This window comes from Cyrtonyx montezumae, unplaced genomic scaffold (genome assembly GCF_038088225.1).
Source record: "Cyrtonyx montezumae isolate F1298 unplaced genomic scaffold, pur_monq_1.0 scaffold_20, whole genome shotgun sequence".
In the NCBI taxonomy this organism is placed as follows: Eukaryota; Metazoa; Chordata; class Aves; order Galliformes; family Odontophoridae; genus Cyrtonyx; species Cyrtonyx montezumae.
The window spans coordinates 3668900-3696045 of NW_027071937.1; the positions used below are offsets into that span (position 1 = coordinate 3668900).

The 27146-nt window shown below is 43.7% G+C and overlaps 1 protein-coding gene across 1 annotated transcript in view; it reads left to right on the top strand.

The window, feature by feature from the left end:
- DDX31 (DEAD-box helicase 31) overlaps positions 1-27146 on the top strand; it is a 42145-nt gene that overhangs the window by 6638 nt on the left and 8361 nt on the right. The window contains 10 exon segments of the mRNA XM_065737444.1: positions 520-584; positions 1363-1482; positions 1869-1975; positions 2609-2844; positions 3136-3312; positions 5447-5506; positions 11358-11408; positions 13398-13537; positions 18278-18359; positions 23769-23880. Of these exon segments, the coding sequence (XP_065593516.1) occupies positions 520-584; positions 1363-1482; positions 1869-1975; positions 2609-2844; positions 3136-3312; positions 5447-5506; positions 11358-11408; positions 13398-13537; positions 18278-18359; positions 23769-23880 (1150 nt within the window).

The following is a 27146-nucleotide window of genomic DNA, read 5'->3' on the forward strand; positions in this document are numbered from 1 at the left end:
TTGATGAAGAGCGGGGCCTCATTAAAGTAAATGGCAAAAACTCCTGCTAGTATCAATGAGACTGGCATTTTATGTGCAGACATGGTGACTGTGTGCCTGTGGGTCTGTGTACATACAAATAAACTTTATGGGTACTGTGTCTTTCTTAAGTTCTCCTTGGCCACAGGAGGATATTGCTTAAAGGCAAGATGAAGAAATAGCAGCGTAGCTTGTCTTTGAACATTTCGACTTCATGGGGAGAAGGAAGAGAAATATTATTATGTGAGTGGAAGTGGTGCAAAGATGATTTCATTTCTATCTTCCTAGACAATGTGGGGAGTAAGTTACATGCGTAGAGCTGGAGGTGCCATTGATATTTAGCTGTGGGTGAGATAGTGCATGTAGATTGTATCTGTTAGATCAAATCAGGCACGCACTGCTGCCAGCCCCACTCTTTTCTCTTTTTGACAAGAAAAATAATTTTTTATTAAGCTCTGTCTCAAGAAGAATCTGTGTTGCTCTTGGTTCTTCTTTCTGTAGCCATTTACCTGGATTGTGCCTGGAGTGCTTATGGGGGGAGAAAAGAGAAAATCAGAAAAAGCCAGGTAGGAAGCCAACTTCTTAAATTGCATTTTGGGTTCTTCTGCTCTGCAGCCTTTTTATCTGTTGCTCTTTTATAGAGTGCTCTTCTTATTGAGCCAGGGGGTTGTGAGTTTGGTTCAAGCTGTGGTCCCCCTGGATCTTAGATACGGTGGCTGGGTCAGCAGGAAGTATTCACTTTCTTCTGCTGGATTTGTTTCTAAAATGTTGATGAGCCTTCTGAGAAGATGATCTCTTGTGTCAGTATTTTTTCTCTTCTGACAAACACTTATATTTGCTAACCACCAAGTGCTGTCTGTAGTATTTGTTACGGGGGAAATTGCTTTCTGGAGAAGAGATTTCCTGGTGTTAAAAATCTTTCTTTTCCCTTTTTGAAAATTGAACTGTAAGCCAGTAATCCAGAATGGAATTTTCATTTGTCTGTGTATAAGCATACACAAAAAGAAGTTTACTCTTGACAGTAAAAAGTACTTCAATTTGAAGGAAAACCTGGCTTGCATGCTTAAGATTTTGCTTTTAATATTACTGATATTTCTTCCCACCTTGTCTGTATTGCTGAGTATGTCTCTGCGAATATCAGTGATGATTGAAGGTAAAAGTTGGCTGTGCAAGGAATTCCAGTTTTTGTCATTGAGAAAGTACAGTTCCTGCTCAGTTTACTACGGGGTGATTTTTCCTCTGTAGGTTCCAGTTCCTCATTCTGGGGTCCTATTCCAGACTTACTGGTGACCTGTGTGTTGGGTTTTTCATTTTATCCTTTTTTTTCCTTCTTTTTTTAATCAGATTACGGAAGGGGATAAATATCCTCATTTCAACTCCTGGTCGTCTGGTCGATCACATCAGGTCCACAGAATGTATTCATTTCCGTCGCACTCAGTGGCTGATCATGGATGAAGCAGACAGGTAAGCTTAGAGATGTTTAGGTATAGAAAGGAATAAAAATGCCTCCTGCATCTGCGTGGATAAAAGAAATAATGCATGCATTAAAGAAATAATGGATATCTTCAAACTGCTCATGCTCAGTGGCCTCAGCCAAGCAGCAGATGTCTGAGATTAAGAAGAAATGTCCTTTTGGGCAGATTATTCTACAATTATTTGACTGCAGAGATTCTCTGTGTTTTCTGACATCTCTGACCCTGTCAGAAGCTGAAGATGAGATGTAAAGCTAGATGGGCCAAAGATCTGATCAGCTCTAGCACTTCTGCTATTTTTAATTGGATTATGTAGGCTTAAGATTTTCTTCTCATTCCTTCTTTACAGCATCCTTTATCATTTCTCTTGTTTTGTAGGATCCTGGACCTGGGCTTTGAGAAGGATGTAACCGTGATACTTAATGCTTTAAATGCTGAGAGGGAGACACGTCAGAATGTCCTGCTCTCAGCCACCCTCACTGAAGGTAGATTAAAGATGGGTGGTCAGCTCTTTCAGCTGAAATTCAGAGGAAGCTTTAAAATATTTGAGTCTTAATAAATTATGGCCCAATAAGAAGCCCTTCGCAGAAGTGGAATAATGCCCATTGATTTTATGGGGTTTATGACACTGGAATTTCTGTCAGTGTTTTTATGTATATGTCACACAGGTTCCAGAGCCATGAACCTGGCACACACTGTTTTTATTATGTTTTTTTTCCTTACAGATGAATTAAGGAAAAAAAAAACAACAAACTTAAGGACATAACAGGACAGTTGCTGTGTCATTTGCTCTGTATCTTAGTCAGTTGCTGAGGGAGGAATTGAGCCAGGCCTAGTGACTTTCATGCTCTTGGTAAATGCAAAGTAACACAGTTGGCTGGAGTAGGGTCTTGTGACATTTTTGGTGGAGTCCACCACAACTATGCTTGGCTAAGCCCTGAAAAATCTGAAGTTTGAGTAAGTCTTCTCTCAGTGGTCAAAACATCATGCATTAGTTCCTTGCCCTTCGCTGTTTTTCACTGGAATTGCATTAATTGTTCTTTATGTGAATATATCATCACCTTCCCCAGCAGCACACCAGACTGAGTCTCATGTATTTTTCATTTCCTGTGGTTTAGGAGTAACACGGCTGGCTGATATCAGTTTGAATGATCCCATCAGAATTTCCATAGGAGATGAAATCCGGAAGAATCTCAAACCAGTGTCACAAACAGAAACAAAAGCCGATAGTTCCTCAGAATGTATGGACCAGGAAAACTTTGCTGTTCCAGAGAAGCTCAAGCAGTATTTTGTGATGGTCCCCAGTAAATTGAGGCTTGTCACATTAGCAGCTTTTATCCTAGGGAAATGCAAGGTGAGACTCTTGTTTGCATTTGTATTATTAAGTAGCCCTTTGCTCGTTTCTGCTGCATCTCTTGTCTGTCAAAGTTAGATGGATTAGATATAAAGCTTTGAACTTATGTCTTTAATACTGACAGTGAGGTAATTTCTTTAGTGGCTTAGCTTTTGGTGTCAGACTCCTTTCTGTATCCATTCCTGGGTAATTGTATCTACAGAGGAGGAAGTCAGGTGGATACCCTGAGATGGGGGGGTTGAGAGAGACCTACTGGTGATGGTCAAATGCAATTTTCTTGTCTTCTTGCAGTGTGAAAAACAACATAAGATGATCATCTTTTTCTCCAGTTGTGAACAAGTGGAATTTCACTATGAGCTCCTTGTTAATGTCCTTTCAGGAGAGCTAGAGTCTGAACAACCTAAACGTTCATCTGTCTCCTCTGTGTGCTTACAGTTTCTACGACTGCATGGCAACATGGAACAGGAAGTAAGCATTATCATATGGCAGGGTAGAGTTCCTTATTCTCTGTGATTTATTTTGTGGTTATTTTTGGGAGGAGGGTAGAAGAGAGGGATAGAGTCATTTCACCTCTAGGGGCCTCACTCTTCCATGTGCTAATGAGAATAAGAGTATTGTCCTACTTCTAAAAACTACTTTGGTAGCTATATCAGAAAAACACAGCTGAAGAGGAAAGGTATTATTTCAGCAGGCTGAGGCAGCCGTTCAGTATTCCCAGTGGGCATGCTTAAACCATTTATGTATCCATGCTTCTCTTTCATACAGTCAGGAAAGACCTCTGATGCCAGAGGCAAACTTCATCCAAGCCCCAAAATGTTATTACACGATAAGTTGACCCCCATTAGATGAGGATGGAGCAGTTTGGCATTGATTTTAAAGAACAGTGTCTTGACAGGCTACTCTTTTCACTAGGCTGGAATAGTAGCAAGATAATGATTACCCTAAAATAAATGGGTTTTAGCAGGGTAGGCCTGGATGATGAATTTGGAGTTTGCTGCAGGGATCTGAGAGGCCAGGAGGAGAGCACCAAATAAGCTGTCACTGCAGTGTTTCTCTCAATAGCCGAGGGAGCTCCCTTGAAACTTCAGCCCCTGATCTTGCCCTTAGCCTGTGATAGAGAGAGCTGCTGCTCCACTCTGAGCTGCACAGCAGAGATAGTAAATGAACAGAGCTTTTCTGATGAAGCAAGAGGTGAAGAGCCATTGTTTTTCTCACTCATTCCCATCCTGTGGAGACCAGAAACATGTGCTTTGCTGTCCCTGCATTCTGGCCTTTCCTCAACCTGCCTGTCTGAGCGAGTGAGCAGGCCTGGTCTGGCCCAACTCTACCCTGACCAGCTGTTAAGGCAACAGAACACCACTAAGTAGCTGGCACCAGGGGAAGGGTTTTGCCTTTTTAGTACCCAGTGTGTAATTAGTGCTTGATGTCTTCAAATTAAGAGCATTAATGGAGCTAAATTGTGGATCCCATATGGTACTGCTGAGCACGGCTGCTGTCATTGTCAACAAGATACAGCGTGCTCTCTTCTTTAATTTTTGTCAGCAGAGGGTTCAGCATGTCAGCGAGGCCCAAGTTTCCCTTCTTTCCTAGAGCAATGAGTCTAGCTGGGTGTCAAGTATGTAGGGCTGCTTCTGTGTCATCAGTGTAGCAGGCTGTTCACTTAATCCCTAGCTGGAACTCTGAGGAGGAAAGCTTGGAACATGGAGGTGAGGATATTTTGGAAGAAAGAGTAAACAGGGACAGGAGGAAGATGGGGATGGTATGTTAGAAGCCAGAGACAGCCTGAGCTCTGGAAAGGACAAGAGTAAATGGAGTTAAGATGAAAGAAGTGTGAGCATACAGTTGTTTCTTACAGAAGCAGAAGCAGTTGAATAGGTGTTAATGGCAAATTTGAAGACCAAATGCTATTGAGGCCTTCATAACTTAACATCATGAAGGTTGTCAGAGGTTGACTAACATGACAGCAAATATGTCTGTAATGTCATGAGGGACTGCTGGCAGGGCATTGTGGTGGCTGTGGGCAGCACTATCTGGGAGCCTGAAATCGGTTTAGAAGTGGAGTAGTGGGAATCTTGTTGGTACAGACCAACGATGGGGATGCAGCTATGCAGCTGATACTTGGTTCCCATCCCAGTATCATCAGGCCTGGTTTTCAGGAGCATGTGGAGTGGCCCTTACCAGTGCAAGGGGCCCTCCTCATTGCTTGGGACCACGGGAGGGCGCCCAGGGAGCTCACTGGAGGCTGCCTCAAAGACCAGGAGCCCACCTCCTCCCTACCCCAGCACAGGAGATTCTAAGGACTCCTTTCCCTTGTCTTGTTGCCTTGGAAATGTATCTCTTGGTTCTCATGAGCAACTGTACAGCTGAGCATCTCCAGTACTTAATAATTTGATTTGATTAAGCATATTTGGATTTGCCATATTGTGCCTTCCCAACCACACATCTGTACCATTACTTTTTCGTTTGGGCCTGACTGCTCTTGGAGCTGTACATGATAGAGCTGAAAGAGGCATAGTTGTTAAGTTGTAACTCTAGCTAATTTCCTTTAAGGTTGATCGTAACGTGCATACATACTCTTCATTTTTTTGTTCTAATCCTATAGGAAAGAACAGAGGTCTTCCAGGAGTTCCTAAAATCCAATTCTGGCATCTTACTTTGCACTGTAAGTATCTTAGTCCCTTTGCAGCACCATGCTAATGGGCCTGCCTGGTATCTAGTGGTAGAGCAGGGGACTTGGCACCGAGCTGTAATTCCAGCTTGCTGCTTGACCTTGAGGAAGGTCATCTCCTTTTTCTGCATCTCACACGTTAAATAAAGACTGGTGTCCTCTTTGCAAGCTATTGCATGATCTTCTGCTGTAAGGCACCATATGCATCTTATACAAGAGCTTCTAGGTATGTTGCATGGCAGTGTGTCTGCAAAATTCTGTTTGTCTGATGCTGGAACCTTGCTCTCTGCATGCAGTCAATAGAAAGCAGTCCTAATTTGTAGCATGCCCTGTAACTGCCAGGTAAATTGGATGTGGTGTGATATTTTCCATCTTCGTGACTACCACAGGGTTAAAAACAAAAAAACCTTTGGGGATGGAAGGGAAGCCCTACCAGAGAACAGTGTCATTAGAAATGCACATGCTCTGCTGCTTTCCATGCTTTGCCCTTGAAGCTTCCTTCAAGGGTGCTGAGGGAGATACTCTTGTCCTCTACTGAAGTTTGCTGGCACCCTTGTGTTATGGTGGCACCTTCTACTTTTCGTTTCTGACCTGTCGGTGCCACAGCTATGTGGCACCATCCTGCTGCAGTGGTGCAGAAGGCTGCACGATTTGCTCTCTAATAGTGGCAGCTGTTGATCTGAAAATGTGTGAATCTTGGCGATTTCTACCCACTGCAAACTTGTAAATTACAGCGATCGGGAGTAATTAGAGCTGAGAAACCCTCTCTAGCTCTGAAATGACTCCTGTTCTTGCAGCACATTATTCTTAAAGGAAACTAGTTGCAAAAGGAAATATATATATTTTTTTTTTTTTCAGAGAACGGGGGGCTGATTTTTTTTCTAATGTGCACAGTTATGAACTGGGACTGCCACGTGTATAGGAACACTTGACTTATTAGCATTGCCAAATTATATTTTGTATCACCTGTAAAGATGTACATATTTCTTGCTCCTCTTCTGTATGAAGTCTTTACAACAAATTGATCAAGGTCAAAATGCATCTTTGCAATTCATAAGTGAACATGAGGAACATACTGAGCTCAGTCTTCACTGGTGTAGATAGAGTATTTTGAAGATAAGTAGCGTATGCTAAATGCTGTATACTAAGTAAACCATGTTATCCTTCATACACGTGCTATCTGTAACTGAGAAATTTCAAGGACTTGCTTTATCACTGAAATTTCTGTTTAAGGAGTTCACAGAGATGCTGAATGCTCCTTTTTAGACAAAGATAAAATAGAATCCTTGCAAACAATCTTGTGTCTTTCATTGGGATAACAGTTCCCGAGTAAGACAGTTCGGAGGAGAAATGCAGCCCGTGGCTGGAAAAATCTGCCAGGAAACATACAGCTGATGACAGGGTAGGAAGAAAAGTAAGTTAGATAAAGCAATCCCACTGGATGAGATTCCCCTCTTGAGACATTGGAGATATGGCTTGATTTTCTGCCATGCTACAGACTCCATACAAATGTGTGTGAAATTGTGATGACAAAGCAAGTAGCCACGTGTCAACTGAGTGATGATAGTTGTGTGTTTGCTCCTGACCTGTCATAAATGGGAGCTAACGTGTATTAGCATCGATTGCAGTGAAGAGAGTAGTGTAAGGTGATGCATTTATCATAATCCTACTTCATTTTGCAGTCTGAGCTACTTTGCATTTACTGCAAGGCAGGGATGCAAATCCTGATAGTTACACTTCCTATGGCTCAGCTGGCACATGGTTAGCATGTTAAGTACAGTAAGTTGTACATCTAGGTCTAAAATATCTGCTTTGGTTTCCCATCTGTAAAATGGGGATGGTAGCACTCTTCTATCTTACAGAGATGTTGAGAGGACAAATGCATTGAAACCAGGAGGTGGCCTGTTACCACAGTAATGGGAACCATATGGACACCTTAATATAGAGATGTGCTTTGCACTAGTCCCACATTACAGGTGCCTCCCCAACGCAGATGTCCAAAGGGCAGCCAGGCACTATGACCATCTCCTGCCTCTCAGGGCATTGGTTTTTTTTTTTGGTTTTTTTTTAATGCTTTTATTTGTGTTCAGCAAAAATCTGCAGTAAGATGGTTCTGCTTTCTTCACTGCAAAACCACATTATGCGCCTGCCCACAGAATTTTGAAACTTGGCTCACAAAAGAGCAGCACAAATAATGTTACTGTCCTTCCCTTGTCCCTTATGCCATGTTCTCCACCCATCTTTCCGCTCCAGTAAGCAATGGGACCTGCTGTTCCTTTTATTAATTTGCTCTATGTCATATGTATATTAGTGTAGTCTGTGAAATATTTTCTGCAGACAGGAAAGTAAAGAAGGGCTGTATATCTCAGAGGGTCTCATCCAGTTTCATTTCTCTCTCCTTCACTGAAGTTCTTTGCAGCTTCCTCTGGGATGTGCCTTTTAAACAAGTTCATCTCTTCCAGGGAGAGAGGAAAGATCATTTGGAGATTGTTTGCTGTTTACTCAGTCACGCTAACTCATCTTGCCAGTTTTCTGGCGGCCCCAGCCAAGAGCTTTCGCCTCTGACAGCTTCTGTGCTCTCTCCTTCCTCCTCTGATTACGCAGCCCAATCTGTCACCCTGCCGACGGGGGTCTCTACCCTGCTGATGGCTTTCCACACTCGGCAGTAATGACTTTTGGCAGGCCGGGAAGGCGCGAGAGCTTCTTCCCCAGCTTGGAGAGCCGTTAGGCCCTCTCTGCCTGTTAGCTAAAGCACTTTGTGAGGTTCTTTGGTAAATAAATGAGTCATTTTAATCCAACTGACAGCCTGGCACCTGAGCAAGCTGCCTTCCATCTGTACTTCTAGGCCTCATGTAGGCAGCCAATTGTCAAGCTCAGGGCCTTCAAGACCTCACCATTGAGTGTCTTTCAAAAGCAACTTTAGCGATTTCCTTTGCCCTAATTAGGTTGTGAGCAAACGAAGGCCCTTGCAAAAGTTTTGTGGCTGTGCTGTTTCTGATATTCTGCAGCAATGCACTTTGCTTTCTGTGTGGGGTTTTTGCCTTTTGTTCCCTTTCATCCCAATCCTTCTCTCTCCCTCACCACCCCCATCGCAGGCCATGAAGGCTGATGTGAATTGTTAGGAGCAGGAATTTCAGCATTTCTGCAAGTCCTCAAGTAGGTTGGGCTTTTAAATTGTGCCGTTCTGTGACTTGCAGTTGGGATCAGGCTAGGAACGTGGTAATTGCTTGAGATTATTATATGGTTGGCATCAGGGTTTTCTTTAAAATGACACTGGAATAGTTTCTCTTTGCTCCCTCTTGCTGTCTGTTGAGAGGAAACAGCAGTGATGTCATCCATCAGGTGTCACATTCTTGATTTCCCTATTATTGAGGAATGGTGGTATGAGAAATATATGGAAGGGATAATGCTGTCTGGGGCAATGGAGAAGTGAAAGCAGTGAACTGGAAATCTGTCGGGCTTCTTGAAAGAGCATTGGCAGCAAGTTAGTGCTTCTGTGTGGGAAATAAATACAGTGCTAGTAAAACAGGGTAATTGTTGTTTGAGCTGTGTTTTCTTTCCCGGTACAATGATCCAAAAGTGTTTTTCTAAAGATGTGAAAAGCTCATGGCTTCCTCAGCAGAGGAAGGCAGATCGTCTCAAACTTTTTATCCTAATTCTATCCTGCTGCTGCCTACCAGGGTCTTTATGAAAAAGGAGCTACAGGAGACGCAGGTGGACTGATACTGAGAAATCTTTGAGAGTTTGCAAAACACTCCAATTACCAGTAAATCCCAAGATACATCTGAAAGAAAGCCAAGTTAAACCCCAAGAGAATAGCTGCTGATATATGTCAGTAACAGCTGAATGGAGTTGGTGGCATTGTGAAAGCAGTAGCAAATACAAGGCTGACGATGGGAGAGAGTCTCCTCCTGAAATGTCCCTGGCTCTTTATCACAATTTTAGTTAACCTTTCAACTTCCCTGCTTCCTTTGGCAAATGTACATGGGAACGATGCTGTCCTCAATGGTGGTTTCCCTGTCAGATGCATTGTGAAAAGGTCTCTTAGAAGAGGAGGGAAGTGGTCCTGATGGGTGATAGGGTTGTTCACTTTCTCTGCTGTCATTCCTGTGTTGGAGATGCGTGCTTGTGACCACCAGGATAGCTTGGTTATCTGTGTACTTCAGGTAAGCTGCCCTTGTCCCAAGGTCAGAGCCCTGTGTTCATCTACAGCCTTTCCTATACTGCTAGGTGTGAGAAAGAGCACAGAACAGGAAAAGACCAAAGACTTGTCAGCATGGAAGTACGTAGCAGAACCAGCAAAATCAGACATCAGCACTCCTGACTGTGGAGTTCATAATCTTGTTATCCTGGTAACTGCTGTACACGTTTGCTGACTTCTCCTGATTTATTTGCTCCAGCCTCCTTTAAGTGGCTTTTTGTACATCTGTTCACCTGACTCTGGGAACAAGTCATTTCTTAATGAGCGTGTTGGAGTGGAAGCGCATATTATTTCAGAGTGGGCGCTGTGGAAACTGTCTCCTCCTTTACTGCAGTTGGAGCCACAAAGCAGCCTGGCTAGTGCTTATGGAAAGGCCTTTGCTGCCAAAACATCAGCTTCCTCCTCTTTTAACGTGTGTGGGAGTTGCATGAAAACACTTCAGTGGGTGGCTGACACATTTTTAGTACATTAAGCTCCTGCTTACATTCTTAATATATTCTATTTTGCAACTAGCTAAAAGATACATGTGTTCCAAAACATTACCTAACAGAGTTAAACCTGCACACCTGCTCTGTTATTGCGCGTGGTGAATGTAAAATCCAAGGAGTATGTGAGGACATTACTAATGAACAGAACTTCAAGAAGGGAGATTGAAGCACGCGTGCGCTCTCTCTCCATTTTGAACTGCATTTATACTCCGTTTCCTCTCTGACAGGATGTATTTCTGAGCTGTACTGTCTGCTGATAACTAAAGGGTCTCGCTCAAGCCCTTCTCCAAGTTGATGGGTTTTCTCACCAGCTGGCACGTCAAACCATGTGCCTGACTGTGGCTTCAGACTGTTTTCTTCAGGGCTGAGATTTGTTTCTCCGAATTAAAAGCCAGACTGGTGAAAATCTAAGGCATGGCTGAAGCCCCCCCCCCTTGAGCTGTCCTTCAGCTTCCTGCAGATTCTACTAAATTATTTGTTGGCCTTTTTTCTTTTTTTGCAATCACAGCACCAGGTGACCTGCAAGTCTTCTGCTCCTCAGCTTCATATCATCACTTAGCAAACTACTCTCTTGGTGGAGATCAGTGCACTTCTGGATGTTCTACTCAAGGCTTGTGATCACTGATCATTTGTTTTGTGGCTGTTTTCACCGTTAGCAGCTTGGTTTTGGTTCTTAGGCTTTCTGGAGTAGAAGTTAGCTCAGTAGCAGTATTACCTTCCAGGGGTTTAATTCTTCCTCACTCACTGTTCTGGTGGTGTGTGCTACAAGCAGGTCTGCTTTCATCAGTGAAACAAACTGAAGAACCAGACGTGTCAGTGCCATTAAGATAGTTGACTCTCTCTGATGTAATGTAAGGGGACTGTAGCAGACTGCTGTAATTCAACACCACTCTCCTGAAAGAGTTGTTTCTGTATTCTCCAAGCTTTGGCCCATGGTAATGGAATGCTTTTATTGTACTAACCTGATAACAGTCTCCTTTGTATTCAAAACTCTTCACACTAGTTTTGACCTTCAGCCCATCTCACCCCAAAACAGGCACATAAAATTCCTATTTGTGTAGCCAGTATTTCCCAGCATAATCACTGTCCTGGCAGAGCTCTTAATTTGCTGATATCTGCAAAGCATTTTTACTTAGTGTTCTTGTTAATTTTAAAGGATGTTGCAGCACGTGGACTGGACCTGCCTCAAGTCACGTGGATCGTGCAGGTATGTGCTGTGTATGTATGTGTGTGTATGTGTTTAGTGCAGTCTTGCTTAGATGAACTCCCATTTCAGTCCAGACCCTCTTTCTGCAGTTGGCTTGTCTTTGTGCTGCTGGCTTAGGTGTGGGAGACCCACATACTCCTGACTGCAGGACTGGGACTCAAGGCTGATGGTCTGTTTTCAGTAACTCCAGTATAGTCACTTGTGTAATAGTATTCCCATGGCTGGGAGGAAACACCTCCTTCCTCTTGCAGGAAGACAAATCCTCAGAATTACTGACCATCTCTTTTGTGGTTCTGTGGTTCTGCTTTTCTGAGATTATTGGAGACACGATTCCATGAAGAGTTCAAGTACAATGCTGTCATTAAACATTGAGTAGCCCAATGGTATCTGTGCAGGGACAAGAATGTTTCAGGTTGGGCTTTGCTGGATTGGAGCTGGGGCTGGTTAGCTGTAAGCATTCAGCTTTCTTTAGAACAGCATAGTTCAGATTTCCCCTTTAAAAACAAACAAAAACCACACCAATACTGCATTGCTGCTGACAGAAATATTATCTTGAAAAAAAAAATAGAAACTAAGGGAGATGGGTTGAACCTTAAAAATAGCAGCCTGTCACTTCAAAGAGGAATCTGGCGGCGTGAAGCAGATTTCTTTTTTTTGTACAAGATTTATAATTAAAAGAATGGTTAGTTGAATTGGGGAAAACTGATACAGAGGTTCTCATATATCAAGTGACACCTGAGTTAAAAAAAAAAAAAAAACAGGGCACAAAGCCTTTTAATTTCTACCTCATCCCTTCAAGTAACAAATTTGATTTTAATTTCATGTTTATAAAAATGAAAGGTTTTGTAGCAGCTAGCTAGTTGGAGAAGGCTGGGGAAGTAAAGTCTTTAATTCCCAGATCTGTATATTAATATAATTTACCAAAGATATAGTTGCCAGTGTTAGAACGCAGTGCAAATTACCTCAAGCCCTGGGAGACTTCTGTGTGTCCAGAAGGCGAAATCTCAGCTGTCCTGAGAGCTGTGTCCAAGAGCAAGGACCTGCAGGGAGCAATTAGATTGCTCACAGCATCTTACTCACACCTCTAGCCAGTAGAAACTTTGCCAGAGGGCACAGGTATAAACACTAGAGTGGGCTTTGGTTGTTGGTTTTTTTCCAGTTAAACTGCTGAGGGCTCATTTCTAAGCAGTATCTCTGTGCATGTTCATTTTTCTAGGAAAGGAGGAGGGGGGAAGGGATGGGGGGAGGCTAAAAGAGGGGGGAAGTATGTCACCCTTTATCAGATCTTGCAAATAGCTGAGCATTTTTGATTCTGGGAGAAATAAATGAGAGGCACTGCTATACTGGGGTTGGGTGGGGGCCTTTAAGCAACATCCCAGTAGTGTCTCAGAGTCGTAAATGGGAAGACAACTGCTACCTGTGTCCGATGCTGCCCAAAGGACTTACTATCCCATCTCTCTTAGGTTTCTTCTATCCAATAACTACCTATGATTTGCTTTAATCACAGCAAAAACAGCCAAATTTAGATGTGCTGTATTTAATTGCGTGGCTTATTTCCTAAATGCAGCTCAGGTGGCATCCTGCTCTGTGTGGGTACTGCAGGGCTTTGCTTGGTTGGAGGATTCAGTGAGAATTTTTTTTTTTTTTGAGAGAGAGAAGCAAACAGATTCCTGATGTGCCTGTAAAGAAATAAAATGTAAAAGGCGAAGAGAGACACTGAGATGGGGAAAACTGTCCTATTATCTGAAAGTTGGCCAATGTGTCACATTCACATGTCAAAAAACTGCTGTGGCTGAGGGGGTTGAGTGATGGTTACAGCGATGAGTCCGATGGGCTCTTGATAAACAGACTGATTCCGAGGGAGGTACAGCAGGTGGGTTTTGCTGAGATCCCCTTTGTTTCCGACGAGCAGGCCGAGTGTCTCGTTTATAATTAACATGCTGTGTTCTGTTAATTCCTCCTTTCCCTTCTCATGTTCCCTTTTTGAAGTATAACGCTCCAGCTTCACCTGCGGAATACATCCACCGGATCGGGAGGACGGCTCGGATTGGCTGTCACGGGAACAGCCTGCTTGTCCTGGCGCCTTCGGAGGCAGAATATGTCAGCTTGCTGGCTTCTCACAAGATTAAGTGAGTCAGAAACACGAACAAAAGTTTCAGCTCATCCTTGCTAATTAACCTTCCGTGGCACTTTCAGCGGGACTGTAGCTCGTGCAGGTTTTAATAAGAATTTATTAATTCTTGTGATCCAGAACCAGCCCCAGACTGGCAAAAGGAGAGGGGGGTTGTGTGTGGAAAATCATCCTGCTGGCAGATTGTGTGAGCAAGAGTGTGTGGTGAGGGGCACAGAGGAAATGGGAGCTGGAGATGCTTTGCGCTCGGTTGTTATCTCTGCGGCCCTGGGTTCAAGTCGTGGCTATGAGGAGATCACAAGTCAAATGAGCCTGTCAAATGCTAGCTGGCCATCTGCCTGCATCGCACCATATTGTCAGAGATTGTGCTTTCTCTTCAGGAGAGATCCGGCAGAGAAATAGCTGGGGAGCTGTGGGTCATATCTGGCAGGTAATTGGCCTAGATATGTTGTGTAAGTGGCTTGTGGCAAAAATAGAAGAGGCTTCTGTGAGTGGTGAGTGCCCAGTATGGTCCTGGAAGGCAAAGGGGTGGAGGGACTCAGCAGACCAAAAGCAGGGTGTGTTCCACGCTGGCTGAGAAAGCTTCTCTTGCACCGGCTGTGGCCAGGACTCAGGAGCAGGCAGTAAAAGGAGAGCAAGCCAGAATGGTGAAGGAGCAGCTCAAAGAGCAGTCAGCTGCTCGATGGCTGACATGCAGTGAGATTTTAGTCCAGATCCGCTTGCACTGTGATCCCTTTGTGGGGATGAAAAACCTTCAGTATTGGTAGTAGGGAGCACTACCAGGTCCCAAGCCCCCCCAGCAAGCAACTGGAGATGTGACTCCCCTTTCTTCCTGCATTCCTTGCTCTGGCATTTCAGAGCAGGAGCCGAGTTGCATCCCTATAGTGTTGTTCTAGTGCTGATGGAGTCCTGTAAACTCACGCACAGATTAGTTCTCTTTTATTTGTTGTGTTTGTCGGGTGGAGCTGCTTGGAGTCGAATCTGGTTTTGCATCCTTGAAACAAACAAATGTTGGCAGTAAATACAGGCTTATTCTAGGCTGCGAGCCATTTAGTGGTCTAACAAAGAGCCATCCATCATCCCAGGTAACTATCTATTAAGCAGACACCAGCAAGACATGGAGGGCTAAGCTGACAGGGGTTTTTTTCATGTAACAAACAGCACTGACATTTAAAGGTGAAATCCCACATAATTGTGAATTTTTAACTCCAAGTAGAAAGTTGTATCTTTCCATTTTATAATATTTGGGAAGGGTTGGAGTTAGGAGAGGAAAATTACCCTTTTTTTTTATTATTGTTTTAATTGTTAATGCTTTTATTAGTTCTGTTGGATTTTTCTAACAAGTTTAAGAAGCGGTGTCAGTCACTCACTGCTAATTATATCTGCTGAGAAGACCTGTTGTTGAGCTAGCCACTGTTCTCCAGCAATCTAGAAGACTGCTCAGTGTGTAAGGAGAGCTTTATGTGAATATTTTTTCTCCTCAAATCAGTATGTCCAAACAACTCCAGGGATTGTCTTCTCTTGTTTGTTTTATGTTCGTCATAAAACTTGCTGCCCTGGAGATAAGGGACTGCCGAAAAAAGGAGTGTGATTTTTCTGCCTTTGACCTCTGTCTTCACATGGAAGAAAATCAGTGTCTAATTGGCATGGGTGGGCGATTCGGCCTGTTTGCAGTCATGTGTCCTCTGCTCTTCCTACGCAGTCGTGCACGGTGTGAGGAGGGACAGCAGCAAAAAGAGAGAGCTGATGAATTACAGAGGAGATGCGGGAAGGCAGCTCGAAGCTAAAGGCAGCGAGTGCCATCAGCACAAATTGCTGTTACTCTTCATAAACAGAGCATTATGGTGATAATCCTGACAATTTAATTCGGTGCGAGGCGGAAAGACAGCGTGTGTTGGGCTGTCACCCATCCTCTTCAGCACTGATCTTTTTTTTTTCCTTCATCCTGGGTCTGTACAGCTTCTGACCTGGGCTGCACCCGTTACCTGAATTTGCAGTTTGTTTTTGTTTTTAATTCTGTGCTTAAATTTGAAGTCTGTTGTTTCGTGTTGGGTTTGAGTGTGCGCTGTGAACTGTTTGTAATTTATTTTTTCCTTTTATCAATGAAATTCCCGCGAGGTTTATTGAAATGTAAATACTTCATAAAATATGTATTTCTAAGAAGACAAAGCGTAAGACAGGTCCCTGCCATCTTCAGTTGGTGTAAATGAGTGGTGCCACACTGATTTGCAGGAGGTGAGGATCTGACCCAGAGTTCTTCTTAAACCCCTCCACCCACCCCAGCGTGTATGGGAGTAAGTCCAGAAGTGTTGAGAGTCGGAAGTAATGAGAGCAGACGTGGCTTTGTTCCTGGATGAAAATCCACTTCGGAATTAGGGATGACTGCCTTTGAAATTGGAAATCGCTCGCAATTAATTTTCACCAGTACCTGAAGCCTCTCCTTGGCTTCCACTGTGGAAAAGCAGAGTTAGCCTTTGCCAAAACGATCTCACTTTGGCTCTGCTGAGATCAGTAATTCCCAGCGGGTCTCAAGGAAGCTGCATGCCTCTGTAACTTTCTTTTCAATCTCTGTGTGGCTTGAAGCTGTGGCTCCTCTATCCAACTGTAGAGGTGTATGTACGTGCACACTGATATTTTGTGTACATTTCCCCATTTTTCCTTTTTTTTTTTTTCCAGAAGGTTAGATTCCAAAATGTTCTGTCTCAGCACAGCTCACACATTACCCTCTGAAGAGAAGAGGCAAGAAGCAGCAGAAAGTCAGTGAGGTTTACTATTTTTTTTTTTTTGCTTATGTCTCTTTTAGTTCCTTCAACTGCAATCTAGCAGCGCCTGCCTCGACAGCTATCAGATAATTTCTTTATCTCCTAACGGCAGCCTAACTAATTTATAAAGGAGGGCGCATCACCATGAAGGCACGAGTCATTTCTCTCCCTTCTCCACGTTGTGCTCCCCCCCTCCCCTGCTCCCCTCACATGCTGCTCCCTGCTGAGAACCAAGTTCACATATCTGTTAGGCTGCGAGCTGGCAGCGCGCCGCGAGAGGGGAGGATCGGCGAGGGGGTGACATATCAGACAAATCAATGTCAGAGGTTTGACGTTTTCATTCATAGCTGTGTCAAAGAAACCTTGGGGGGATGGGGAAGGCACACTTTTCACTTGCTTAAGTGGTTGCCATTTATGTTTTAATTTACTGTTACACTTTTCAGAAACAAACAGAAGCCCTCACTTGTCATTTTATGCTCCGTTTCCCTTTCTGCCCATCACTCCCCCATCCCTCCCTGCATCCTCTGTGGAGGAATCTGTGTGCTGGGAGTCCTAGCTGCACAGAGATGGTGTTCCTCTCCCATGTAGGATATCTCATGGCCACGTTGTCCTGTCCTGAGGCTGGATGAGTCTTTCTGCCAACCATCTCTTTTCCTTTCGTTGGGTTGTGAAGATGAGCTGGTGGAGGGTGGAAGTGCAGGCTGCAGGAGAAAAGTATTCATTGCTTGAAGTGGGAAGGGCACGGTATCCTGTTGTAGTGCAGAACATGGTGCAGAATTATTCATTCCTCCTTACCATGAGTTTTGAGGTCTCTGAGTGAAGAGAAAGGGAAGGTTCTTGTTGATGTCATTTCTTTTTGTACTTCATAGAAAATCATCAGTTCTTCCTTTCAGAAACTGCCTGCATCTCTGTGACGATCTGAGATCTGGGAGTCTGAGGAGTGGTGGGCGCCCAAGATTTATCTCTTCCTTACACTCTAGTAAACCTCAATGAACTCCTTGGCTCCCATGCAGTATTTATGATTTACTCCAGTTTAAAAAGGGAAATAATCTCTCTTCTAGAGATGACCTTTGCCCACTGCTGAAATGCTGCGACTTGAAAATTTGGACCCACAAACTCCAACTTTTATTATCTGAGTAATTTCCTTGGAAATGGGACCCAGTTTGGGTACAGCTGTAATATTAATTGCCTGAAGCTGCACAGCTGTTCTGTGTTGTGTCACCTGGTGTGTGTGTGCCCCACATTTCAGTGCTAAAGAGGACAGAGGATCTAGTCTCCTGTGCATGCATCTCTGAATAGGACTGCTTGCATGCTTTAAAATGAAGTTGGTTCTTAAGATACGTGGGTATCTAGGCCATAGCAGTGGGCTAGCAGTGTCTTGCAAGCAGGACTAGAGAATAAATCATCTGGTTGAAGCTACAGGAAGAATGTGAGTCGACAGAATGGAAATAAACGCCCAGTGTGAAACCTGGCTAGGGATAGCCGAGTGAGTCGCCTTTATTTAAAACAGCAACAACAAAAAAAGATGAAGTGTTTTGAGTCCCTAATATGCAGGGCTTTGGTTTTACTGTTGTGCCAGGGGAGAAAGAAAATGAGCCCTCAGAATGGAGAAGAAAATCAAACTGGCATCAGGAGTGGCTTTTGAAGCTCTAGGTGAATGTGGGAGTACATCCATCAGGAGGGCTGTTCCTGGGCTCTGACTCCAGCAGTGTAGCAAGAGGTTGGAATGACATAAGATTTTGTGGGAGAGAGGTATGATGTGACTGTGTGGAAGGAAACTGAGAGGGTTGGTTTCAGAGGAGAAGTGCCTTGGGATCCTGTTGTTTCCCCATAAACTCATTCCTTTGAATGAGGGTTGAGTATCATCTCCCATCTTGCCATGTGTTATCAGCTTTTAGTTTTTTATGCAGTGTTTTTTTTTAACAGAATAAATTGCAGTTGTTTTTTGTTTGTTTTTTTTGTCTTTGCTGCTTCAGTGTCTCAGAGATAAAGGTGGAGAAGGTATTATCCAGCCTAATGAAAGATGATCGCTTCAAGCTGCACAGACCAAGAAACAAGGTGAGTTACTCTGCTGATTTGGAATTGATACAATTTTCATTTAAAGATCATAACTATTCCTCCCTTAGCTTCCATCTTTGTGTTATGATGGTGGTATATCCGCCACGTCAGGCAATGCAAGTAATTGTAGACTTGCCTTATATCACAACTGTCCAATCTTTAACCTGCTGTCCAAAAACCAGTTCTTTCTTAACTCTTCAGCAAATATTTTGTAGCAGACAGTAAAGCTTTCCAGCTGCAAAAGCTTTATTTTTTTTCCCACAGTGCTTCTCTTCTCCTTGGGTTTTCTGCACTAAAACTGTTGGAGATCACAAATACTGTAAAATCTTTCTGAAGAAATGAGCAAAATGTATTTGGTGATGTGCTGCATAGGCTTTTTAATTATTACCTGTATTTACTTGGAGCCTGAAGCAAAGCTTGCTGGGTTGACAGTCATCTTCTCATTGATTTCTGCAAACTTCAGGTCTGCCATCAGTTTGCTAATTCACAGCATTCAGCCATCTGCAATTGATGGCTGGAGTATTTCTGCTTCTGTGGAATTAAATCAGGAATGCTTCAGGCATGATGCAGAATGCTTTTTTCTTTCCTCGTGTTGCTGTTTTGCCTGCTTGTTCTTTCTGTTTTAACACACATGAACCTACAGCCTGTCTGGTGCCTTCTCATTTCCTGCAGATGACCATGAAGAGCTGTGGTGGTTTTGGTAGGCATGCTTTTGAAAGATGCTCAGCTTTCCTAAATATCCTGTATTTCACAGAAAGCTCCATCTGTGGCTACTGTGAGATACAGCTTTCCTTCAAGCTCTTTCATTTTCACTCACATCACCATGTATCGTATGCTTAAATGTTTGGAATATGCTGCTGATGTGGTCTGTTAGCTGGTGCAGCAGACACACAGAGGTGTAGATGTGCTTTGCGAATGCAGAAATTATTTGAATTGCTTTTTGTGTCCTTCTGTGGCTAGTAAGCCTGGTTGCTAGCAGGACTGGTAGGGGTGGTAATTCTATCATGCTTCCAAGTTGCAAAATACTCTGTACCTTTAAATATAAAATATTCTGACTTAAATGCTCATCTTTTGCCTCTCTCACTCTTGTCAAAAGAAAAATGAAAAATACACAAACAACAAAATGGATTTGGAAAACAGCTGTTACTCTCATTTTATTTTATTTTTTTGCTGGGTGCTGCTGCCTAGGCATGCCCTGTCGTGCAGAGTGCTGTGCATAAACAGAAGGAGTGGGTTCCTTTCACCTGCAGTCAAAAGTAGGATTGAACTTCTCTCTTCCCTCCGCCTTCAAAGTGAATGGTATTTTGCTGTTGCCTGCACTGGAGCTGTGATAGATCTGCTCTGGCTGTAGGATGGTCTGAATCTGCTGTGGGAGTGTAAAAATACAGCATTACCAATTTTAACATGACTCCGAATCTTATAGAATTGGGAGTGAGAAATAGTTTATGGGAAAAAAATCTCTACAGTTTAATGAGGATGGGATTGCACTAGGCCTGTCAATATCACATAGGCTTCTTGAGGAATTACTTGAAAAATATACTAACTGCAATCAAGGATGTTTGATTTTGATTTTTATTACCATCAGGGGCTCTGTAAGTGGTCTGTAATGCTTTCTCAGCTGTTGCAGGGACATGTTACCAAGTTTTAAGGGAGGTTAATGTCTGCTAAATTCCCTAAATTTGCTGTAAAGGCAGCAGAGCAAGCTGGGAATGCAATGGACGCTGCACAGGACAGAGAGTGATGGAGGACTTGTTACGAGGAGCTGAACCTGATCTATTTGTGATGTTGCCATTCGAGAGAGAGTTAGCTTTGCTTATCAGCCCTCCATGCATTGAGTCATGTATATATTATAGTTGTGCACACAGGAATCTCATTATAATGCTCTTCGGTTCTCATTGCCTCAACTGAAGTCCATTATAAGAACCCCGTTGGAACATGCATTTTTTGGGCTTCTGTGTGCAGCCAGGGAGCAAGCTGAAGTGCCTGTAAAATGTATATTTTATATTTAGGTGTATAAAATATATATGTGGCTATGTCTGGGTGTGTGAATGTTCACCTGCCTACAAAGAGAATAAATTTGATCTTTCAACTTTTATCGAGGGGGGCAGGGGGACTTGGTGGGTTCTGGAGGAGGTGTGTGGAGGTTAGTAAAAAGTTGTTATTAAAACAAAATCCTTCATTTTGTTTTGAAGTATAATGGAAGCAGGAGATGTTATAGCCTGAGTTTTTGGCTGCTTTTTTTTTTTTTCTGCTTTAAGAAAGACTGTCTCCACCTCAGTCTGGTTTTGTTGAGTTTCTGTCCTTTCTGCCATTAACATACCCTCCTAATGAAGTAAGAGGTTCTTACACTCACCTCTCAAACCTGAAAGCTGTTTTCTTTATAATCACAGGTTTCTTCTGAAAGAGGTAAGTGTTCTTTTTCCAAGTGTAGCTGTGGGGAGGTCCCCCAGTGTCCTGAGCTGGTTAAGTCACGTTATGGCCAGGCCTTTTTCTTCTTAGAGATGATACATGCTGTTATTGATCGTGGGTTATACTAGTGGTTAGGGATCTGCCAGAATAGGTTCATTCCGAGCAAATACAGGCTAGAAAATGCTCTTCTATCCCACTAGTTCCCCATAATGACACCAATGCTTATTTCTTAACAGATGTAACAAATTCATCTACATGGAGAGTAGATCAAGCAAACCTCTGGGGAAGGCTTTTATCTTTTGGGCCTTAGAAAAATGTATCAGGGTCTCAAATTAATTGTCCTGCTCACCTGAACCAGGACATGAGCAGGATTAAAGCTTGTAAAGGATATGGGATGGCTTCCAGTGCACTTCCAGTAACACTGCTCTGTTTGATGTGCCCAGACACTTGCACGGTGTGCTGGTTTTGTTTTCAGTTTGGCTCTGAGACAGTTTTAAATTTAGATTTTTTTGTTATTTATTTAATTTTTTAAGATGAACCTCCCTGGAAGGCAGGAATCAAACACGGATTATTTTTTTTCACGCCCATTAGGGGGCAATTTTAAAATGAGATCTGTCCCAAGGGGCTGAAGGGGATAAAAGACAAGGTGGAGATGGGAGGAGGGGAGATGCTGTTTTCTGTGTGTATTATGTTTCCTGCCATTTGCTTTTTTCATTTATTTCTCTCGGACTGACCTCACACTTTGGAAATTATGCACCTAGTACTTTATCCCTCATTTTTGTCTTACTTTTTTTTTCCCCCAGCACCAGGAAGAAGAGATGCCTCATTTTGAAACCTAAAGGGGGGAATAAGAAAAGTCCTTTGTAATATATTGCCATATTATCACTAAATCCCCTGACAGTTGTGACACAGAAGCAAGTCACCTGTCACTTAAGCTTGAGGTCTCTTTAATTTTCTCCTGGAATTCGCACCAGGCTGTCTTTAATTTGAGGCCTTTATTGGAATTCTGAAACCTTTCTGCCTCCCCGGTGCTCAGATCTATTCTGAGTGCTGTTACAGAATGTATACAATAACCAACAGAGGGATTCAGAAGGGGCTGAAGCACTGTTTATTTAACACTCTGGAGGGATTTTCGTGCTTATTCGGTCCAGGCTACCCGGCTTTCAATATCGCTTTGACAACCGTTATGCCCTTCTCATTAATTTTAAACAGTTAAAACACAGGAAAAAGAGAAAAAGTTTTCATTATTAAAGTGCTTTACTTTTTAATAACAGAGGATTCTGTCCGCCAGGGGAAAGGGCAAACCTCACTAATTTCACATTCATATTAAAAAACGCTGGGAAGGTGACACTTTGTGCTGCCAGGAGGCTTAACAAAAGAAAAGTGATGGGGGCTAGGAGGAGCGGGCGGGTGGGAGAAAGTTTTATGTTTCACGTCAATGGAAACTTGTTAGTCACAGTGACGAGTGTCCACTTGGAGAAGGCAGCACCACTTGTAGTTTATTAAACCCTTACAGAGGCCCCTCAACTGAAGACTGTCTCAGCTGATTAATAGGCGTGCGTTAAGTCAAACCAAAAGATGACAACGAAGCAGTGTGTGTTTTCCAGCTCTGCAGAGCACCGGGAGATGGAGAGCAGAGACTGGCAATCTGGGAGGATCTTACAAGGCCTTAAAACACCAGTGTTGTCATTGCTGGAGATACAGGTAGTCCAGGCAGCGGGAGAGTAGGATCTCTGTTCCCCACATGTGTTTGCTTCACTGGAGGATGATGCGGTGGCTGGGAGATCTGGAATCCCAAGCTCCAAGGCGGGCACTGTGCAGGGACTTTGACTTGCACTTGGGGTCTTTCTCTAGGTGGATTTTCTATTAGGATACAGAGCAGCAGATCTGGGTCAGCAGAGCTTTTTGTGAAGGGTGTTAGCAGCATTGCCTGGCTTCCACAGTCACCAGGGTTCCCAGTGAGCATGATGTGGCTCCCCTGAACTACCAGCAGGGCAGAGGGGAGTTCAGGGAATTAAGCAGCATTAGCATGAAGATACACTAGGGAGGAAGATGAGGGCTTGTCCAGCATCAAATTACTGCCTTGGGCCTAGCACTCAGGCTTGGATGCTGGTTTCTGTCTGAGTAGCTTTTGAGAGCTGTGGTCCTTTTGTGAGAGAGGTTCTTATCTATGGGTGCTTGGCTTTGCACTCACTGTCAACTTGTCCTATCTGCCTTGATAGTTCAGCCAGCCTCTTTCGTAATCCAGGTAACTTTCCATTTTCTGAACAAAATCCTACAGCCCCAATTATGGGAAAGCCTGAGCACATTCAAAACTGCCTTTCTGGTTTAAGGAAGTTTCTTCTGTCATGCATTTGGTGCAAGGGGCTTATCGTACCCTAAAGGAACCATGTGATGACAGTTGCTTATAAGTGACTTGTTGTCAGTGAGGAAACCGTGTAGTCATCAATATGAGAAGTTCATTTTAGTTGGCTTTGTTCACAGATGCTGAATTTGTCCATTCTCTGGAGCATGGACATGAATGTAGACCTCCTGCCCTGTGCATGCTAAGAAAGGGCCAGGCGCTGTGGGGAACTGCTCAGGAGAGCTTGAAACATCTATCTGAAAGTCCTAAGGAAAAAAACTTGAGTCTGGCGAGGCCAGCATGGAGGCTATGAAGAGTTACCCCGAGTAACTGCAGTGGAAATGAGCAGTGGTATCTGTCCTGTTGAATATGAGGAGGAAAAATGTAAAAAAGAGAGGAAAAAGATACGTGATAGATGTTAGAAAACACAAAATTAAAACTGATTTGCTCTCCTCACCATGGAGTGCTTACTGGCTGCTTCGACTTTAACGTCTTTATCTATAATTTTTTTTTCTCTAGTAATATTGAGAGGATTACCTTTGTTGGCCCCTGGGTGGTTACTGTGTGATTTTACTGTTATTAAATCTATTGTAAACTGCTTCATTATTCCTGACTCAAATTCTCTCTTTCCTCTAATCCCCTCTCCGCCCTTGTAGAAATCCTGTGGCACGGACCCTCAGGAAGTCCGGGAGCGGGCCACGGTGTTGCAGACAAAATTTGAAGATTACGTTCACTCCAGTGAGGGGAGCATCCGATGGGCAAAAAAAGGTTGGTGTATTCCTTCTCAGTTGATTCCAGAAGGGCTCATAAGCTGCCGAGGTTTGCTTCAGGGTTGGAAGAAACCTTCTTGGATCCGCTGGGCTCTGCAGGGAGTTGGGATGGGCCCAGAAGGCTTTGTGATGATATTATATGTTAATTTCTTGCATTCCCATATTAAGTGCAAATGAGGTTTAATCTTGGCTTTCAGCAAGGTTTGCATCTGAGGGCTCTGACCCAATCACATGAGCAAAGACAGCATGTATTACTCTGGGAAGGTGATGGGTGACATGCTTCACCACACCCAGTGCAGTACCCATTTGATTCTTTCAGTTTTGCACCAGGGGTGAATTTGAAACCTGCATGGCAATATGTCTCGGGAGCAGCTCTCAGACTGGTTGTTGCTGAGTGGGATGGGATCAAAATGGGAGAGTTCACAACTGCTTGCAAAAGCAAAGAGAAAGTAGAAAAAACAGGGTGGATTTAATAATAATTGAACCTTGGAACAAATCTGGAGATCATGTATCCGTCTTTGTCTGGCCAGGTATGCAGCTGCTGTCACTGAGCACTCCCAGAACCTTTTTGCTTCTGCTTCTCTGACAAATCCAGACTGAAGTGAATTTGGGGAAGAAGATGGGAAACAACAGGGATGTGTTGGGAACTATACAGCATATACAACATAAGTCACATACTAAGTGGTCCAAAAACAAATGGGGAAGCTGACCTTTGAGCTGTACAGTATCATCGTGTAAACTAGTAAGGGGAGTCTGTTCTCAGCATAGGATTTGCAGTCAGCATTACAGCTGTTTAAAATCAAGAGATGTGTCACTGTAGGTAAGCACACACGCTTGCACTGCATGTGCACTTGTTGCTGACCTCAACACTAAACTTCTTTAGTGACACACTAGAAGTACAGAATGGACATCAGGAAATGCTGAAGTGTTGTGCATCCTGTTTGTCTTGTGCAGGAGTACTCCACCTCTTTTCCTATTCCACTATCTACATATGCAAATTTTCCACTGCTGAGTGGCTTCCATAAAGCCCCTCTTCCTCCCCTCTGCGCCAGGCATCATGAATAATTAACATGGCAGCTGGCTTTTGCTTTCATGGCAGACAATCAATTGGAAACTGTGCCAGAGATGCATTTGTTTCTCTCTTTTTCTCTTTTCCCCCATTTTCTGACCTAGTCAATGTTAATAAGTGGTGTTTTGATTGCAGCCTGCTTTCAGAAGGCGAGTGGCTCCCTGCCCGCTCGTCCCTTCTGCCCTTCAGATCCATATTTTCCAAACTCTGATAGTTCAGGGAAGGTTCTGCCCTTCAAACTTGATTGACTGACCAGCAGTGTGATAGCATGGGAGGAGAGCTGTGGCTGAGCCCTGCTTTCTGAAGGACGAATTTCATGGAGCATGGAGCTCCATTTGGGAAACTGAGTTCTTACTTGGTGACAGTATGCTGCTCTGAAGCTGCAGTGACAGAGCTCAGGCAATTGTCTTCTGGACCTTTCTTCTGCTGTGGTGAGAGGAAGGAAGGGATGCAAACCGTGTGTTTCTCCTCCATGTTGCACTGTTTGTGGTTAGTAGTTGAGCAGCTGGTCTCACCCTCTCTGTCCTCAGCACTGTTGTGTGCAGAGGGACAGCAGGGTGGTTGGTTCTTCCTTCCCATTCCCTCACACTCTGAGCACTGGCAAAATGTCCCCACCAGCTTATCCAGGTACTATCCACAAACCTTTCTAACTTCCTTCGTGTGGTTCTTTGGTTTTTCCCTTTTGTCTTCCCACAACTACAATTCCAGTTGAAAAGAGAGGCTGTGCGTGGGAGAAGGACCAGCCAAAATCCACTCTCTCCCATCAGGGCAAATCTGACATCTCCCCAGACCAGCATGCATCTCCTAGGGCTACTGTTGGGTCTTCACTTAAATCTCATGGGTGCTGTGATGAATGTTAGCAGCTCTGAGCTCCCCAGAGGTAAGACAGTTTTGTGAGCTGAGGTTTCACCCTGCTGATGTGGCAAGGCTGTTAGTTCAGATTTGGATTAGTCTCTCTTTCACATGCTCTGGGTCAGCACCGGGGCTGGCAATTTTCTGGCTGGACTTTGGGAAGTGGGGGTCCTTTGGCACTTTGATTCTCAAACTGTGGTCTGGGGAGTGAGTACCAGCAGCCATTGCCATCTGAAGAACTGTGGGAGGTGAGCTCAGCCTTCATAATAACAGGATCTTTCGTATCAACCATTTCAAATGCTGCAAGAAAGACAGCTATATTAACTCCAATGGGACTGCATTCAGTGCAGGAGCAAGTTTGTGTTGTTCCTTTTGAGGAGTTGCACCCTCTCACAGCCGGTGAATTCAACCAATAACTTTGTGAAAAAAACCAGAAGCAGAACAGGGTTGTAGAGAGCATGTGAGCTGGTTTATAAGCCTTTGGAGGGATGGCCTTCAGATGAGACAGTGAGACTTGGTGTTTGGAATTTAACATTCTCTTTTTGGGAAAATACAGGTCTCTTGATGCTCAGATACCTCTAAAACAGTAACGCTGTGAAATTGGGAAGAAGGTGCAAAAAACTCAATCTTTTCTTCTCATCGATTGGGAAAAGGAGTTCGCTTTGCTCAGTAAACAGAGCTTTGATGGATTCCCTGGGTCCTTCCAGGAGCTGATCTGCTAAAATGACATTTTTATTACTGTTCATAAACTCCAATCTCCTGCTGCTGCCAAGAGATTAGACGTAAGCTGTGGGCAAACTTGCTGGTCTGGTGGCTCAACAGGCAAGGGCAGGAGAGGTTAGAGTTTAGAGCTTGCTGCTGTCAGGGACCGAGAGGGAAACAGAGATGAAGGTGGTGGTTGGGGTGAGGGCTGGGGAGGCACAGGAGGTTTAGAAGCAGAGGAGCAGTCAGGGGATTGTGGGGAAGCATTTTCTGAGCTGTAGAGTTTCCTTACTAAAAGTCCTTGTATTCCCCATAGCAGAGAGGACAACCTGGGTATAATGTTACAGGTACATTGAGGAGCAGTGCTGGTGTTCATATTAGTGGATGATTGTCTTTGGAGCAATGAGCCCTGAGGGAAGGGCATTACAGGAATATAAAGATGTGAAAGAGAAAATTTGCATGCTATCCTATTATTTTTCCCTTCTGAGAAGGTGAGCTCTGTTCTCAGCACGACGATGAGTCAGGAAATCCATCTGGTTCTCAGATTTTTATAAGGGACTATCTAGTAACTGGAGAAAAATGCATGAACTGCTGGGATTGTAATATCAGAGGAGTCTTCCTGTGCCACTTCCATGCTTCGA